This window comes from Carassius auratus, chromosome 1 (assembly GCF_003368295.1).
Source record: "Carassius auratus strain Wakin chromosome 1, ASM336829v1, whole genome shotgun sequence".
Taxonomy (NCBI): domain Eukaryota; kingdom Metazoa; phylum Chordata; class Actinopteri; order Cypriniformes; family Cyprinidae; genus Carassius; species Carassius auratus.
This window is the reverse complement of record NC_039243.1, coordinates 27,615,442-27,631,297: the sequence shown is the minus strand read 5'-3', so window position 1 is coordinate 27,631,297 and position 15,856 is coordinate 27,615,442. Positions and strand designations below refer to the sequence as shown.

At 35.3% G+C, this 15,856-nt stretch overlaps 1 protein-coding gene across 1 annotated transcript in view; it reads right to left on the bottom strand.

Annotated features, from left to right (window-relative positions):
• The window catches only part of LOC113106151 (tumor suppressor candidate 3), a 45,144-nt gene extending 33,990 nt beyond the window's left edge, over positions 1-11,154 (bottom strand). Inside the window, exons 1-3 of the mRNA XM_026267789.1 lie at positions 10,988-11,154; positions 7,997-8,114; positions 2,480-2,620 (exon numbers count right to left, since the gene is read on the bottom strand). Coding sequence (XP_026123574.1) covers positions 2,480-2,620; positions 7,997-8,114; positions 10,988-11,154 — 426 coding nt within the window. The remainder of the gene's footprint in view (positions 1-2,479; positions 2,621-7,996; positions 8,115-10,987) is intronic.
• Between the last annotated feature and the right edge of the window lie 4,702 nt (positions 11,155-15,856).

The window sequence follows — 15,856 nt, the reverse complement described above, 5'->3', positions numbered from 1 at the left end:
ATGATGCCAAAACGTCATTAAAAAAAATTTTCATTCACTTGAATTTGTCCTAGATCGAAAGATATGTTCTGGTCTGAATATCTGACTTTCAATGAATATTCTCCAGAGGAAGAAACTTCACTCAAAACCACTGCAGGTAAAGTCACTGACTGTCTGGGCAGTGAAGCAATTGCCTTAGGTTTCAGACAGTATCATTGTCTACTCAATGCATTCATTCCAGCAAAGGCTGATGGTCCCTCCCTTCCCTTTTAAACTCATTTTTCGCCTTAGGCCAAAAGTAGACCCAGAGGGCTAGTAAGTCTAAGATGCATTGGATGCCCAGGATTCTCTATTTATGAGTGGTGCGATGTGAGACCCAGAGGGTTGTAAACATGTTTAGTGCCTGTCGTTCAAGACCTTAATGTTTCCTTTAAAATTGTGTACTACAGCCTCTACTGCTGCCTCCAAATCAGATCAGATCAATCTAGAATAAAAATGGCCGACTTCATCTACAATTCTGTCTACTGCAGGGAGTGAACGAGCAATTCTCCAATGTGCACGGACTAGCCAACAAAGACTAATAGCTAATTTGGCTAATGTTGTGGTAATAAAGAAATAATGATAAACAAATATTATATATATATATATATATATATATATATATATATATATATATATATATATATATATATATATATATATATATACACACCGTAAATATATTATATATATATATATATATATATATATATATATATATATATATATATACACACCGTATTTTCTGGACTATAAGTCACACTTATTTTCATAGTTTGGCTGGTCCTGCGACTTATAGTCAGGTGCGACTTATTTATCAAAATTAATTTGACATGAACCAAGATAAATGAACCAAGAGAAAACATTACCGTCTACAGCCGCTATAGAGGGCGCACTATACTGCTCAGTGCTCCTGTAGTCTACCCCTGAAAACATAGAGCGCCCTCTCGCGGCTGTAGACGGTAATGTTTTCTCTTGGTTCTTTGTTCTAAATAAATGCAACTTATAGTCCAGTGCTACTTATATATGTTTTTTTCCTCGTCATGAAGTATTTTTGGACTGATGCGACTTAAACTTAGGTGCAACTTAAAGTCCAAAAAATACGGTGTATATATATATATATATATATATATATATATATATATATATATATATATATATATATACACACATACATACATACATATAGATAATAAATTTGGATGCATTCAGTATTTTTGCATTCACTCTTACTTTTTAAAATGAATTCAGAGGAATAAGGCATGCATGTCATACTAAAAAAGCTCAGGTTTTTCCTTTAGCCAGGATAAAGGAACAACGTTCAAAAAACAAAGGGTTTCTGTGCCTCTACAGAAATGTGAATTGGAGATGAATCAAAGATAAAGAGTCCAACTACATGGAGGAAAGAGTTTAACTGACATACAGTATGACCTGTTCTGTAATCTACACAGCGCTTCTTACTCAGAGTGCTCCATTGGTGGAAAATCTGCCTTAAAAATAGCTTTTTCGACTTAACTCAACCCTTTCCCTAAAGGTGATGTATACCTTAAGTGACTTATTCAAAAGTATTAAAGCCGAAACGAAAATCTTAATAAGGCAGCTGAATTAGTGCCAGTGCTCCAAGGCAGTCGTCTGTAAACGCATTAGGGTGCTAGAGATATTTTTCAATGAGAGTTTCTCTGGATGGAAAATCTATGTTAACATGATGGGGAAATCAGATGTTATCTGTCTCCATTTCCTGGAGACCCCATATCTGGGTCTGCTTTCACATTAAAAGCATCACTCAGTTAGTGAAACCCTCACTGATTTTTTTTATTTATTTTCTATAAGAAATACACTGACATATAACTTGATTTACCAAGCAAGTAGGCAGAAGTTCCAGAAGAACAAAACAAAGCAAGGATTACAAAAGCAGACACTGTAATCGTTGAAAGCACAGAAGAAATCCTTTATTAAAATTCATTCAGTGTTTATATTTGTCTTGAGGGATGTCAGACACATAATTATACTTTCAAGCTTTTTGGCATCAACTACGCAAACAGCTTTATCAAAATATTTCGTCAATGTCTTGAGGTAATAAAGAGGTTGCATTTTCAAGATGAATGTCAAAAAGTGTACTGAGATTAATTTCGTGCTATGTTGCTCCTAAAAGCTGCTTCTCAAACATTCACTAAGCAGAAAAATAATAATTTTCATAAAATGGCTTTTCAGGCATCAGGCAAAAGATACAATTATACAGCTCACAAATAAATGTGTCTGTAAAGCAGGAGAATCGTAATACTTATTATTATCACGGTTGAAAACTCTGATTCTATTCAGAATAGAAATCTGTAACATTGTAAATGTATTTACTGTCACTTTTGAACTACTGAATGCGTCTTTGGGGAACAAAAGTATAAAAAATTACTGACCCCATAGTAGTGGAGCAATAGATAGTGTTGCATAACTTCAACAGAAGTACCTGCACATCAGTACGGTCTGCGATCCACTTGGCCAGTTGCTCAGAGGCAAAGCCAATCCGCTGCAGGTCAAAGGTGTCTGCTCTCTTCGGCTTCCCTTTGGCCGGGAAATGCATGAAGGTGGGTGCAGAGTTCATGTTCAGCTGGAGAAAATAAGAAGAAAGCATACGAGGCAAAGAGAGGGGAGGGGAATGATGAACAGAAGAGAAACAAGAGTACAAAACCATTAATATCTGCTAATAAATCAATAAAGCAGCAGGAACAGTGTTATGTGTATTAGAGAGATTTCTTTTAATAAGGAGACAGGAGCAATTGAAGAGCCTCCAGAGGGAGGTAAATTACCCACCACAAGAATGAATGTCTGAAGGGCCAGAGAAAGAGACAGAGAGAGAACAACAGGAAGAAAGAATGAAATGATAGACTTAAAAACAGACAGTTGAAATTGTCATTTTTTTTTTTTGACCTCATGCTGTTCCAACTAGGGATGTGCACAAATACATGAATACTCTGAAGTGACAGCAATCATTGATCACAAAATCAAAGCACCTTGTTCTCAATTTTGTGGTCGGTTAGAGTGTCCTTTTTGATGATACCTTGCAGTCCAAGGCATTAGCAATTTGGATCAATAATATTTAAGTGATGTTTACTATGGAAAGGATTACACAATCACTGCGTTCGATTCTGCAGTGATAGAATTGCGAAATCCTTGCAAACTCTGCATTAATTGTGGCAGTTTGCAATTTTGTTCTGTTTCTGCAATTTTTTCAGCAAAATTCATTAACTTTAGAAGAGGGAAAAGTATATCAGCAAATAAAAGTCCACAATTTAGAGACATAACAAATGAATCAATACATGTTCAACCGTACTGCCGCTGTATAGCAGTGAATTCCATTTGCCAGGACCAGGATCACAATTTCACTAATTATGTAAAAAAATATTTATAGGAAATAACTGTACTCCTACTGTGACTAACACAAGTACATCATGATTATTGGGTTTCACTTAAAAACAATTGTAAATTTGTGTTAAGACCGACCAATTTTTTTTTTTTTGTTAATCTTCAAACAACTAATACAAAAGCAATAAAATAATATGAATTATATTTTAGTAAGTATTGTAAATATATAAATTACCTAGGCTTACATACAAATGAAGTCTAAGTTCTTTCTTTTAAAAAAACACCTGTGACGTCATCTATGTTTACACTATTGGTTAACGGATGTCACACTATGGCCTGTACGTTCGTTGTCAGAGTAAACGGTTCGCGCTTACAGTAAACAAAATATTTGCGGTCATCCGTTCAGTCATACGGGTTCGGGCACCATAATACATCTAAAACATTCATTAAAACAGCTCAACACCACTTGGCACGAAGTTCTGGTAAAACTGTGCCCAGATCTTTTCCCATCCCTTTTCCCGTCTAGTCTAACAGTGACCGTGTTGACTGTCATTTTATGTTCAAAAATCTATTGCACGAATCGATTGGGCCAACCAACACAAGTTTCGAAAACGAAAATAGGAAATTGATTTTAACTGCATTCTCTCGGAGCACGTCCAGTTTTTTGGAACACTCGTCACACAGCAGCTGCAGCTTCAGTTTCAGACACACGCATAACAGCAAATAATACTTCTGCACAATGTTTCTCTTTTCACAACAGAAATGTGAATTCTGCCGGTATTCAGACAGTCTCATGCATACAGATAAAGATTCGGGCTAGAATTGCCTATGTATGCGATTTTTTTCTCTAAAATCAAACAGGATTTTTTTTCACAAAAGTGACAACCCAACAAAGCAAAGTAAACCAAAATATTTTTTAAGGATGGCCTGGGATTGATTAGGGCATTCATACAGGATGTTTTCTTTCTTCCAAAAGCAGGTGGACTGAGTGCAACTCAGTAGAAGGAAACACATTGGAATAGAGATTTTGAGACATTTTTGCTTTTCTGTAAATAAATTTTTTAACTTTACACACAGCCTAAATATAGCAACATGTATGAGGTGAGATATTGAAAGGTATGTATGTATAAAATCAAACTCTATGAAAAAACAAATCTCAAAGAGTACTAATATGCCATTTAGGTTTAAATAAGGTACAACTTTTAACTTTTGTATCTTAGGGTGCCACCCCAGTGACGGCTTCATTTTTTTTTTTTTCTGAGGGTGCAGTTCCAATTAGCGTTGGGCGATATGGTCATTTTTCAAATCGTCATATCGTCAGCCCGTGGGATTGCTCTACGCAATATTATCGAGCACGGGTGGAGCAAGAGAGAGAATTTTTGTTCCTTGTTCTCTTTGGTCATAGCATAACTAGTTGTTATGTTAAACTGCGCAGGTGCGCGAGAGAGAACCTATGGAATCACCAATAATCAAAAAAATATACTTTCAAACATACTGATAAACTAACGTTAAATATAAAAACACTGTATTTAAAACAGCTAGTTCATATATAGTAGGACACAACTGTCATAATGCGTGTCCTGTGACAAATTTGCCATATCTGCGCATGGAAGTTATCAGTCTAAATGTTCTGCAAAATCAGTCAATGGTGAAAATCAATAGTAGATTTCATTTAAAGTCCAAAAGTTTAACACTAATATTGGAAATAATTAACATGTTAAATATAAAGTATTTAAAACAGGTAAGTTCATATATTTGGATTAAAGCTCAGCTGAACCGATGCATCAGTCATACAGCACTGCGGACCGTGACATAAATGTGGCATTAAACTCAGTTAGTGAGGGCTCGTTTAAAATATTGTATCGTGTGTGTGTGTGTGTGTGTGTGTGTGTAATGCGGTGCTGAAGTGAAATAGCTGGGCAGTTTGATAGCCGAATTATAATAGGCAGCCCAATAAAAAAATAAAAATAATTAACATTATTATAATTTATATATTAATAAGAGAATGAGCCTAATATCGTCTTGACTATCAACAGAGACATCTGCTATTGTCGATATCGCTGAATATCGTTGATACACAATACTATAGTCTATCGGCACAACCCTAGTTCCAATCCTGTATATTCTTTCTTCTGTGAAAAAACTAAAATGTCAGGCATCTTTCTGGGCTATTACATAAACAAGTGGATGGTAATACGTCCAAGCTCCAAAAAGAGCAAAACATTAATAATAATAAAAAAATATAAATAAAATAAATTGAGTAGTGTGTACTTACACACACACATATACATATATATATATATATATATATATATATATATATATATATATAGATATTATTATTACTTATTTATTTATTTATTTTAATATACTTTGGGGTGATCCTAAATTTAGCTAAGAGATATTCATTTAATTGCATATAATTTCAAACATGAGGAGAAATCATGTAATCGCTGGTGATGAAATAGTCTCTAAAAACACAGGGGAGTGTTATTAACCAGCATCTCTAACACACATCTGTTTATTAGCATACTAATGGACTGACTAATACTGCTGTCCCCATGTTCCGGATGAAAACACATCAAATCAACATTAACCCACATGTCCTCCAAGAAATGGGTTTGGTGCGGGTGAAGAGAAGCCATTCAAGTTTTCCAGGATGTTTTGGCTGCGGCATGCTGGATTTGAGCAAAGCTATTTATTTTGGACATAAAAAACGAAGGACGGTAAAACAATATGATTTTACCCTCCAAGGCTGAATAATACTGAATAATAAATTATATTACATTTAAAATACTCAAATATGCCACATATTCCAGTTACTTTTTGAAGCTTAAAATATTTTTTATAGATTAAACTGCCTAAATGAGTTTCATCTATGTTTGATTATCAGCTAAGAGCATGAAGGATTTCCCTACACAAATTTGCAACTCAGTTTAGTTTTTTAGTTTTTGTATGCATGAAGCAAAATACATTATGCATATGCTTGTTTGCACAGTTTTTGGAAGTGTATATGCATATGAACAGAACTGCATGAACTAAGGCCTGGAACACAATAGACACTTTACAAATCTTAGCCGATTTTAAGACCATGGGAGTTTGAATACCTGAAGACGGTTTCAACCATTTCACATTGATTTCACAGTGACACAAGATCTCATGGAGACTCGCGAGATCATATGTGACTAGAGAAGAAAAACACATGGAAACACCTATCCCCCAAAGACTCCACTAAACTAGTGTACTACTATATAGTTAATGCATTTATCTACATCCACTTATTGTTACACTAACAATGTTGAACTACTACTATATTCAATCACTCTTATAAATGCAGAAATAAATAATAAAAATGAAATAAATGTGGATACAAATCTTAGATTCATTATTATACTAAATGAAGACTAATGTAATCTAAGTTTCAGACTAACTGAGAAATCAGAAAGCTCATTTGAATCTTGTCCACTAGACTTCCCCTGAGGGCTTGATGTCTTTATGAGCTATAGCAATCTGTTTTACTTGAATGCATGAGGTTTTTAATGAACCCAAATGAAAGAATGCATCGAGAAAACTAAAGCAATCAATGTCAGTAGTGCTAATCTAACTGATGACTTTTACCCTAGATACTGCTCTGTAGGCATCTATATGCACAAGGACACATAAGTTCATGATAAAGCTTCTTTCATAACTCTTTAGTGTGCAAATTGCAGATGAATAGGAGGCTTTAAATTAATGTGCATGTTCTGTGTCATAAAGATTTTCTTCTCTATAATTTGCTTCTGAGAAGTGTGACATTCCATTATATCGAAAATAGACAGGGAGCTATTTTCCATTTGATTTTTCTTGCTGCTTTTTAAAATCTAATTCCTGAAGTTGTCAGGCTCTGACAAATTAGAAGTTGAGACCATTTGAGCATGCATGTGGAAGAACAGATCTGTGTATAGCCAAAAGAATGCAACCGAGTAAATGTGGTCAGGAAACACTTTTCGTCTTTTCTGAGAATGGTTTGATTTGATTTAAATTATACACTAATTTTATACGGTTATTCTTAATGATGCACCGTGAACAAGGTCCCAATTCGTTTTTACTTTTTGATTCCATTACTTTTTACAGTCGTGAAGAACAATTTTAGCTGATGAAATATGTTATACATGATTAAATTTCCTTATAATAATTTCCATACCTTTTCAAGGCCAGGCTATTTGTAGTTTAAAGAAAGAGAGAATTAATTAATTAATATAATTATTGTTGTTTATATAATTAAAATAAAATAATATATATGAAATAATAATAATAATAATAATAATAATAATTATTATTATTATTATATAGATTTTATTTTAATAATAATCTTAGAAGAACCATAATTTGGATCAAATTAATTTGAAATGTTTAAGCAACAGTGGAATATATTTACAATAGTCAAGACATGTTTTCCACTAATTGTGAGAAAAAGTTTTAAGTAATTAAAATATGCAGTAATTGCATATACATCAAGAATATTAATAAACAACACTATATACCTACATACACACACAAATTCAATATTTAAAAAAATTACTTGACGGACCAGACAAATTAATGTGAATCAAAGATAAAGACAGAGTTGCTGAATGTTTACCTGTTGAAAGACGTCAGCTCCTTCATCATAATCCACCACCGTGAAGAACAGTTTGTTAGAGAAGGCCGAAGAGTATCGCCAGGAGTTAGCCAGAACCTGATATTCCTCATTAGCTTGCCTGCGAGGGGGAAACATTTTCAGAAGCAGAAATACAGGTCACTCATTACAAGAAAGCTAGCAAACTAAAATAATCCTAAAAAGAAGAACTTAATTACAGGAGTGTCATCTCACTGTTAGTTATTATAGTGATTGCTGGTTATTAAACACTGTGTTGACAACATAAAAAACATAAAAACACAAGAGGGACAAAAGAAAGAGACAACACTGTTAATTAGGTATCCATCCTTCCACAGACGCAACAAAGATGTCCACCTGCAAGTTCCTGTAAAACCTCACTCTGATGTCCACCGTCAATAAATAAATAAAAAAAGAAATGTAAACATTGATGATGTTTAAAAAAAGCACTCACATCACTTCAAAGAGCTCATATTTTCTCCCATATACTCATGCAGACAAAACAGTCTTATTTCTATGGGTTGCACGGCACACCTCCAGTTCTCCACCTTCTGTAAAGGTCAAATCCAGATAACCCACACTCACATCTTAGTAAAAACTACAGGGATCCCAATCCCCTCTGGATCAGTTCATGGAATGTTCATAATTGTAATTCAAACATTGCTCAGAAAACAAAGTACATCCAAATAGTGCCAAGCAAACAAAGCATTTACAGATTGAAAGTGTCCCTTTTAAAATCCAGTTAAATACATCAATAAACAAAAAACTAGTGGTAAAAACTAGTTTAAAAATGCATGATTATACACATTAATGTTTTATGTTATGCTAAGTGTCCTTTTTCAAAAAGCAAGGCAAGCTTATGTTACCGCAGTCAAAAGTCCTTCAGGACTATGGAAAAATGGCATTTAATGAACACCTTTGGGGAAATGCACAGCACTGACTCTGTATTTGGAATGATATATTAAAAAGAACATTATAAAACACCTGATATTAAACAAAAAAAAATGGCAAAACATTTACATGCTGCGATGCAGTGTTAAGATTCCATAAAGGATTAGTTAAAAAAGTCCTGATAATTTTAATTTACTCACCCCCATTTCATCCAAGAAGTTCATGTCTTTCAGTCACAAGGAAATAGATGTTTTTGATGAAAACGTTCCAGGATTTTTTTTCCATATGATGGACTTTAATAGTGGCCATACTTGTTTATTTTTTAAAGAAAATTACAGATTGTTTCGCTAGATAAGACCCTTATTCCTCGGCTGACCTTCAGACCATTGGCCACCATTGAAGTCCATTATATGGAGAAAAATCCTGGAATGTTTTCCCCAAAAAACCTTGATTTCTTTGTGACTGAAGAAAGAAAACAAACGTCTTGGATTCCATGGGGGTGAGCAAATTATCAGGAAATGTATATTCTGGAAGATAACTAATCCTTTAATAGCAGCATTTTCTGTACTCCGTAAATTACATTTAAGACCCCCCCCCATGCTATGTAAGATATTTAAAGCTTTCAATTCAGAAAAGTTTTAACTTTTAAGGACCCTTGGACAACATGTAGGCAGTGATTCAGTGAAGCTGAATGATTTTAGGAAGTCCAGTGCACAGTAATCCTTTTTTTTTTTTTGCATTTTTTTTTTTTTAAATATAGAGCCTCACACACCTGAATCAATCATATGTGCATTGCATAAGTCTAATATAAGCAATGCTTGCATCATGACAAAATTGTATTAACAATTCCTCAGGCTGAAGAGGGTCGATTGACTGAAACCTTGGTAATAAAATGCAATGCAAGTTTGAGTAGTGTGTAGAATAAAAATAAAAAATCTTCAAGTTTAGAGATAATTTAATTAAGATTGCTTCCATTGTCCTCAATTGTAAGTTGCTTTGGATGAAAGCGTCTGCTAAATGACTAAATCTAAATGTAATGTAAAAATTAAGACTTCTATGGAAGCTTGTTTTCAGCACAGAAAAAAAGAAGGTTACAATTTTCTCAATTGTAAGATATAAACCAGCAAATCCGCGATGAAGAAAAACAAAACAAAACAAACAAAAATAATAAAACAAAACAAACAAAAAATAATAAATAAATGAAATGAGGTTCATAAATGTGGGATAAAAAGCAGCAGGAACCTATTTTATTGCCTTTCCTGTTGTCATTATTATTATTTTTTTAATAAAAATAAATAAATAAAAACAATTCTTTATAGCTGTAGTGAAAATGCATTGGGAATACATTTAAAGAACTTTTCAGAGAGAGTTTTCTAATAGCTAAAGATGTACAGTAGATAGACTAGTCCAATAGTCAACCACTGTTATCCATACCTACAGTATTAAGAACAAATTAATGCATAGGAAGAAATAAAACTATTAACTGGGTGTGAGAAAGACAGGGACAGATATGGAGAGGAAATAAGGAGGAAAAAATTTGAATATACATAAACGTGATTTAAGTAGACAGCAGATAATTAAAAAAAGCATTAGGGGTCACGTTGTTGCGACAGTGTGACTGGGTGTTTAAAGGTCTATCTGCTTTAAATGAACTTCCTCTATTTTGGTAGCACACATGACTGTTCCACTCCGTTATCTTTATTCAGTGAAGCTGGTTGATGATGTCTGAGAATTCTGAATAGGACTAGTTCACTCTCTGAAGCTTAATATTCAGCTGAGTAATACGACTGTATGAGCACGGAGTCATTTTACCCGGCGATTGAAGGATAATGAGGGGAGAGATGGATGTGAGGTGAGTGGATGGAGGCTAAGTAGCTGTCGTAGGATAAATAGATGGGAATGATGCCTGGGGTGGGGGATGCTTGGGAATAGACAGATGTACAAGGTTTTCTGGTGGTGCTCTTGGGCAGATCAAATCTTTATCTATGACTGTGTTTACACCTAGTATCATAATTTTACTTCAGTAAATACAGCATTACTGTATACCTGTGGACAGACACTAAAAGATGAATGTTCGTGTCTTACCTGCAGACGGAACATTGTCTCTGGGGTTGTAGTGCGGTGAACATCACAATGACAGAATAGTTCCGAGGTGGAGCCTTAACATACCTCCGGAACTTATCGCCGTTCATACGGATCACAGAACGACGAGAACTCCACTCCATCATTTGCTCCACCTTCTCTGCCAACATGTTCTAGAAGAAACAGATAGGGATATCGAAAAATATAGAGTTGTATATGGTTCAGATATTAAGAATCTTTGCAAACTTACTGTAACACTAACATAAAAAACAACAATGAAAAAAACCATTAGCCATCATAAGCAACTTATCCTTCATAAAAATCTAACAACAACAAAAAAACTATTAATAGTGGCTTCAGGTTTTACAATTTGGTTGAATTTTTCATTGTTTGTTGATCACTAGATACAGAATATCAGTGGTAAAAAAAACAAAAAAAAACATTGTTTCAACAAGTAGGGATGCCCTGATACCGATACTGGTATCGGTATCGGGCCGATACTGCACTCCAGTACTCATACTCGTACTCGTAAAAATGACCCCATACCAAAAGCCGATACCCACAGAGCATGTGAAAAGAGCTGTGTCCAGAAAAAGAAACACTGACAACAGAACAACAAAGAGTACAATGGAGTTATTAGAGATTAATGACATATATTAAGTACATATAAGCAATTAATGTAATGGTAAATATTCGATATACACGCCTGTATAGCGGATGTGTATGAGCTGATAAGCAGAGCGCGTTAAGTGGATTGAGCGTGCGGCGGCACAGATGCGCAAGCTTCTCGAGTGAATACCAGATATCACAGACAAACTGGAAAGTTTGTAATTTGGTCGGATATGTCAAAAACAACAGAGCAAAACAGTGCACAAGTTACTAAAGTTATTAGACGTTAAGGAGAGTGAGAGATGTGTGTGTGTGTGTGTGTGAGAGAAGGAGAGCGCGAGACTCAGAGAGTGCACGCTTCTGTTGCATAATCTTGATTGCTGTTCCCTACATTAGCGCATGCATTTGGATTAAACCTAAATCATAAATATAAAACAAATTTATAGGGGCATTCACTATAAACAACTTTTATTGGAAACATCTAGCATTCACGATTAAAGCAAAAGTGAAGCTAACAGACTGAGTGAAAAGCGCTAGGCTAGAAGTGTCTCTCTCATTCTGCACCAATGCAAACATGAGCGAGCTGCCATGTTTAGTTTGCTTTAAAATTATGTTTTTTTTATTCGTACGTGAGGGTCCTCGTACAGTACTAGTGACGGAAATTACATCATCAAAATAGTATGTGTACTCTTATAATGTATAACGAGTGGTTCCCTGTATTATTTTAGGAAATAAAATATTTTAATTTTGTGATTACAGTATTGAGCTGCTGCAATAGAGCAGCTCTAATGCGCCATTAAAATGAACAGTGAAAGTAAAATTAAGTGCGGAAATAATTTAAGGAATATCTGTTTGCTAAAGGAAGCCAACTAACATTCTTCTTCTTCTTCTTCTAATTTTGTCTCTGTACCCAATATTTGTAAGAAAGTGCACATGCTGGGAAAATACAGATATCGGTGAGTACCAAAAATGTAAGTATCGTATCGGGGCTTGTTCTGAAAAAAAAAAGAGGTATCAGTGCATCCCTATCAACAAAGGGCAATTTCAAATTCATATATTATAACTTTAAAAGGTGTCATGGATAATTTGTATAATTACTTTATTTCCAGTAATTATTATATAGAAATTTCTAGAACATTAAGAAATTAGCAAATAGGCTGAATGTGAAGGCAGAAAGTGAGCATAGCATACACTTATATTAAGAGCACACCACATAAAACTAGACCTCAGTTTCGTCATTATATTAAGAACAGAGAACAGGTGTGACACTCTTTACTTCTCTCCTTCATAACATTCTGTTTTCATTCTTGCACACAGGTGTGGAAATCTAAGAATTCCAAAGAAACCAAACGATCAAAGCTGATTTAGGTTGTTTATTTAGTAACATTTGGAATATTTAATTCTTTAGAATAACACACACACTGGGTCGTTAACAATAACACCACAAACATGCATTAAGAAAATAATATTGCATATTATTCCATGTCACAGTGAAATTAAATTGCAATAACCAAATAACACTAATGAACAACATGCACTTTGTAATTAAATTGTTGGAATGCCTACAAAAGGTAATGCTATTTTAATGTAAAATAAATTGACATGTATTAAGCATTACCGTGAAAGTGAAAGTGATGTGTGGCCAAGCATGGTGTCCAATACTTGTAATTTGTTCTCTGCATTTTTCCCATCCAAGTGTGCACACACAGCAGTGAGTAGTTAACACACACACACACAAACACACACACACACACCTAACTGTACTATAGCCTCTTCGACCCAATGCCTTGTTTCTTTTCTCTTGTTCTTATCTTCTCTCTCTTTCTCCTCCCGCTCTCTTTTCATCAGCAATAATTTGTCCTTTAATATATTTCTGTTCTGCTTTTTTCCTGCCATATTTGACAATATGTCAGATGTTCTGGCTCTGGGCACTCATTTGTTTAAAAGGATGATCAGAGTTTTTGACTGCGTGTAAACTCAAGGGAACGTTGCATTATTTAGCTGCATTTGTTGTGGATTGAACGAGTCTGACAGAAAGGAGGCAATTGATGGCTCTGTCAGTGAGCCCAAATTGAAACATTGTGCGGAGGTCACCCCAGGCTTGACAAGATAGATGTTTGTTAGCATTGGAAAGGAAGCAGGAAAAAAGAGCTTCTTTTAAAGCTTATTCATGCAGTTCAACCTCTTCTTGCACCCTCCTCGGTTTTTCTACAAAGTAATGCAAGTGGTGGTGGTGTGTAGCCTGGTAATACCAGACTCTGCTACTTCACTTTGCTTCGTAGACAGAGTCTGGAATGGCATAATAGAGAAGTGTTTTCTCTCTCGCTAGGGGGCGCTTGTCTGAAGTTTAAAATCATTGGTTACCCGTAGCCAATCAGATACGTTTAGTTATGACATATGTTATGCGCCTGTACAGCCGCATCGAAGCACAGAACTCAAATCTATGATTGGACTTCCACTGTAAACCTGTTGTTAACACATGATGATGCGAGTGAAATACCGGAGTGAACATGGCTGTAAACGACTTTTCAGTTTGAAAAAGAGTTGAATGTTCTCCATAACAGAGCGAATTGCATCCCGTGTCTCGTTTCCCATTTCCGCGGTCGTTTCGGTTTTCGATTTATCTAACCTACAATGTAAAACTCGGCGCTAAGCATCTACGTCACGGCTCTCAGCCCGCCATCTGTTCGTTGATTGGCCCGGCTGTTTCCAGACCGGTGGCAAACAGAAAGCTCTGACGCTGTATCAGACTGAGTACAGAAGCGAAATTAAATTGAGCGGAAGTAGGAACATTTTTCAACTTTCTGCTAATATATATGTGAGTTTTTTGCAACGGAAATACAAGGATTATGAAATCCTTCTAGCCCCGCATATTTTGCTTTCTGAAATCTGTAATTTATGTGGCAAAAGAGTATTTGAAAAAATGCGACCCCGCATAAATATATATGCGGCCTTTGGCTGATTATGCATTAAATCAAGCGATCGCATAATCGCGTTTTTCTAGAGGGACTGAGTGAGGTGCACCTGCACAGCTCTTACCAGCAGACCACTGTTACACTTGCATGAGAAGAAAACATAAAAATAATATTAGCATGGTCATATTTGTCATGCAAAATAACTAAACCAGAACTAGGACTGCAGATATACATTTGCTATGCATGGTTGATGAAAAAAAGTAGTGCTCGTGCGGAGCACACACACTGATCCGAACATGTAATTTCTCTTCCTGTCTCTTTTGTGAGCTTGTCAGTCTTCTTTAGGAAAATGAGGAAAAAAGGGTTTCCACCCACAATGTCCAAACAGCTCGGCTGTCAGTTTAGCTGTCAATCTGACTGGCATTAATGACGTGCAATGCTGACCACGATGGGTGGGACCAGCCGAGCGTAGAGAAAAAGAGGAACACAGTCCAAACTACAAAAATGAAACCGAGCCCATTTCCTTACGTTTGATTCTAATCATCTATTTTCTTTTATTCCTTCGTTCTATTCTTCCTGCATTTATTTCTCTTGACCAAAAGACTACAACCCAAATCAAGAACTGTATCCTTGTTTCCCAAAACAGAAACAGCCAGGGGTGTCTAAAGAATAAATCTCACCATTGTGAGCTTGTATTTTAATCATCTCCTGTCTTGCTTTCTCCAGCACACCTTCAGCAGGTGCTTTGTTTAGGTAATGTGATGGATGTTGTTGACAGCTCATCCCTCAGGTGGGCCTTGCTGAAGGAGACAAAGCACATTGTCTATCCTCGGAATTGTTTGCCTATGTGTGTGTGTGTGTGTGTGTGTGTCACATGAAGACTAGGATTCTATAAAATACTGAAAGACTGATTTCTTCAAAAAATACCCTGCTGAGGCATCTTTTTTAGAGTTGATTATCATAAAAACTGTATAGTTGGGAACCTTGCAGCAGATATTTTTTTTAGAGAGAACTGTGGAATTTCAGTCATTTTATTTGAAATTCAAAGTACTGCACATCTTCACTGCCCCAAATTTTTTTTTTATATAAATGTATATTTAAATATACACCATGCCCACAGTGAAGTATTGTGGTGGCAGCACCATGCTGGTGGGGCTGATTTTCTGGAGGGACTGGGCATCTCATTAAAAAATAAAGAAAAATACTGCACAAGGAAGAAAGTTTTCTCAGATTTTAGGGCAAATTAACTCAGAACTAGCTAGGGTTGGGTATCGCTTGAATTTTATCGATTCCGGTTCGATTCTGCTTATCAATTCCGATTCTTATAGATTCCTAGTTTCGATTCCAA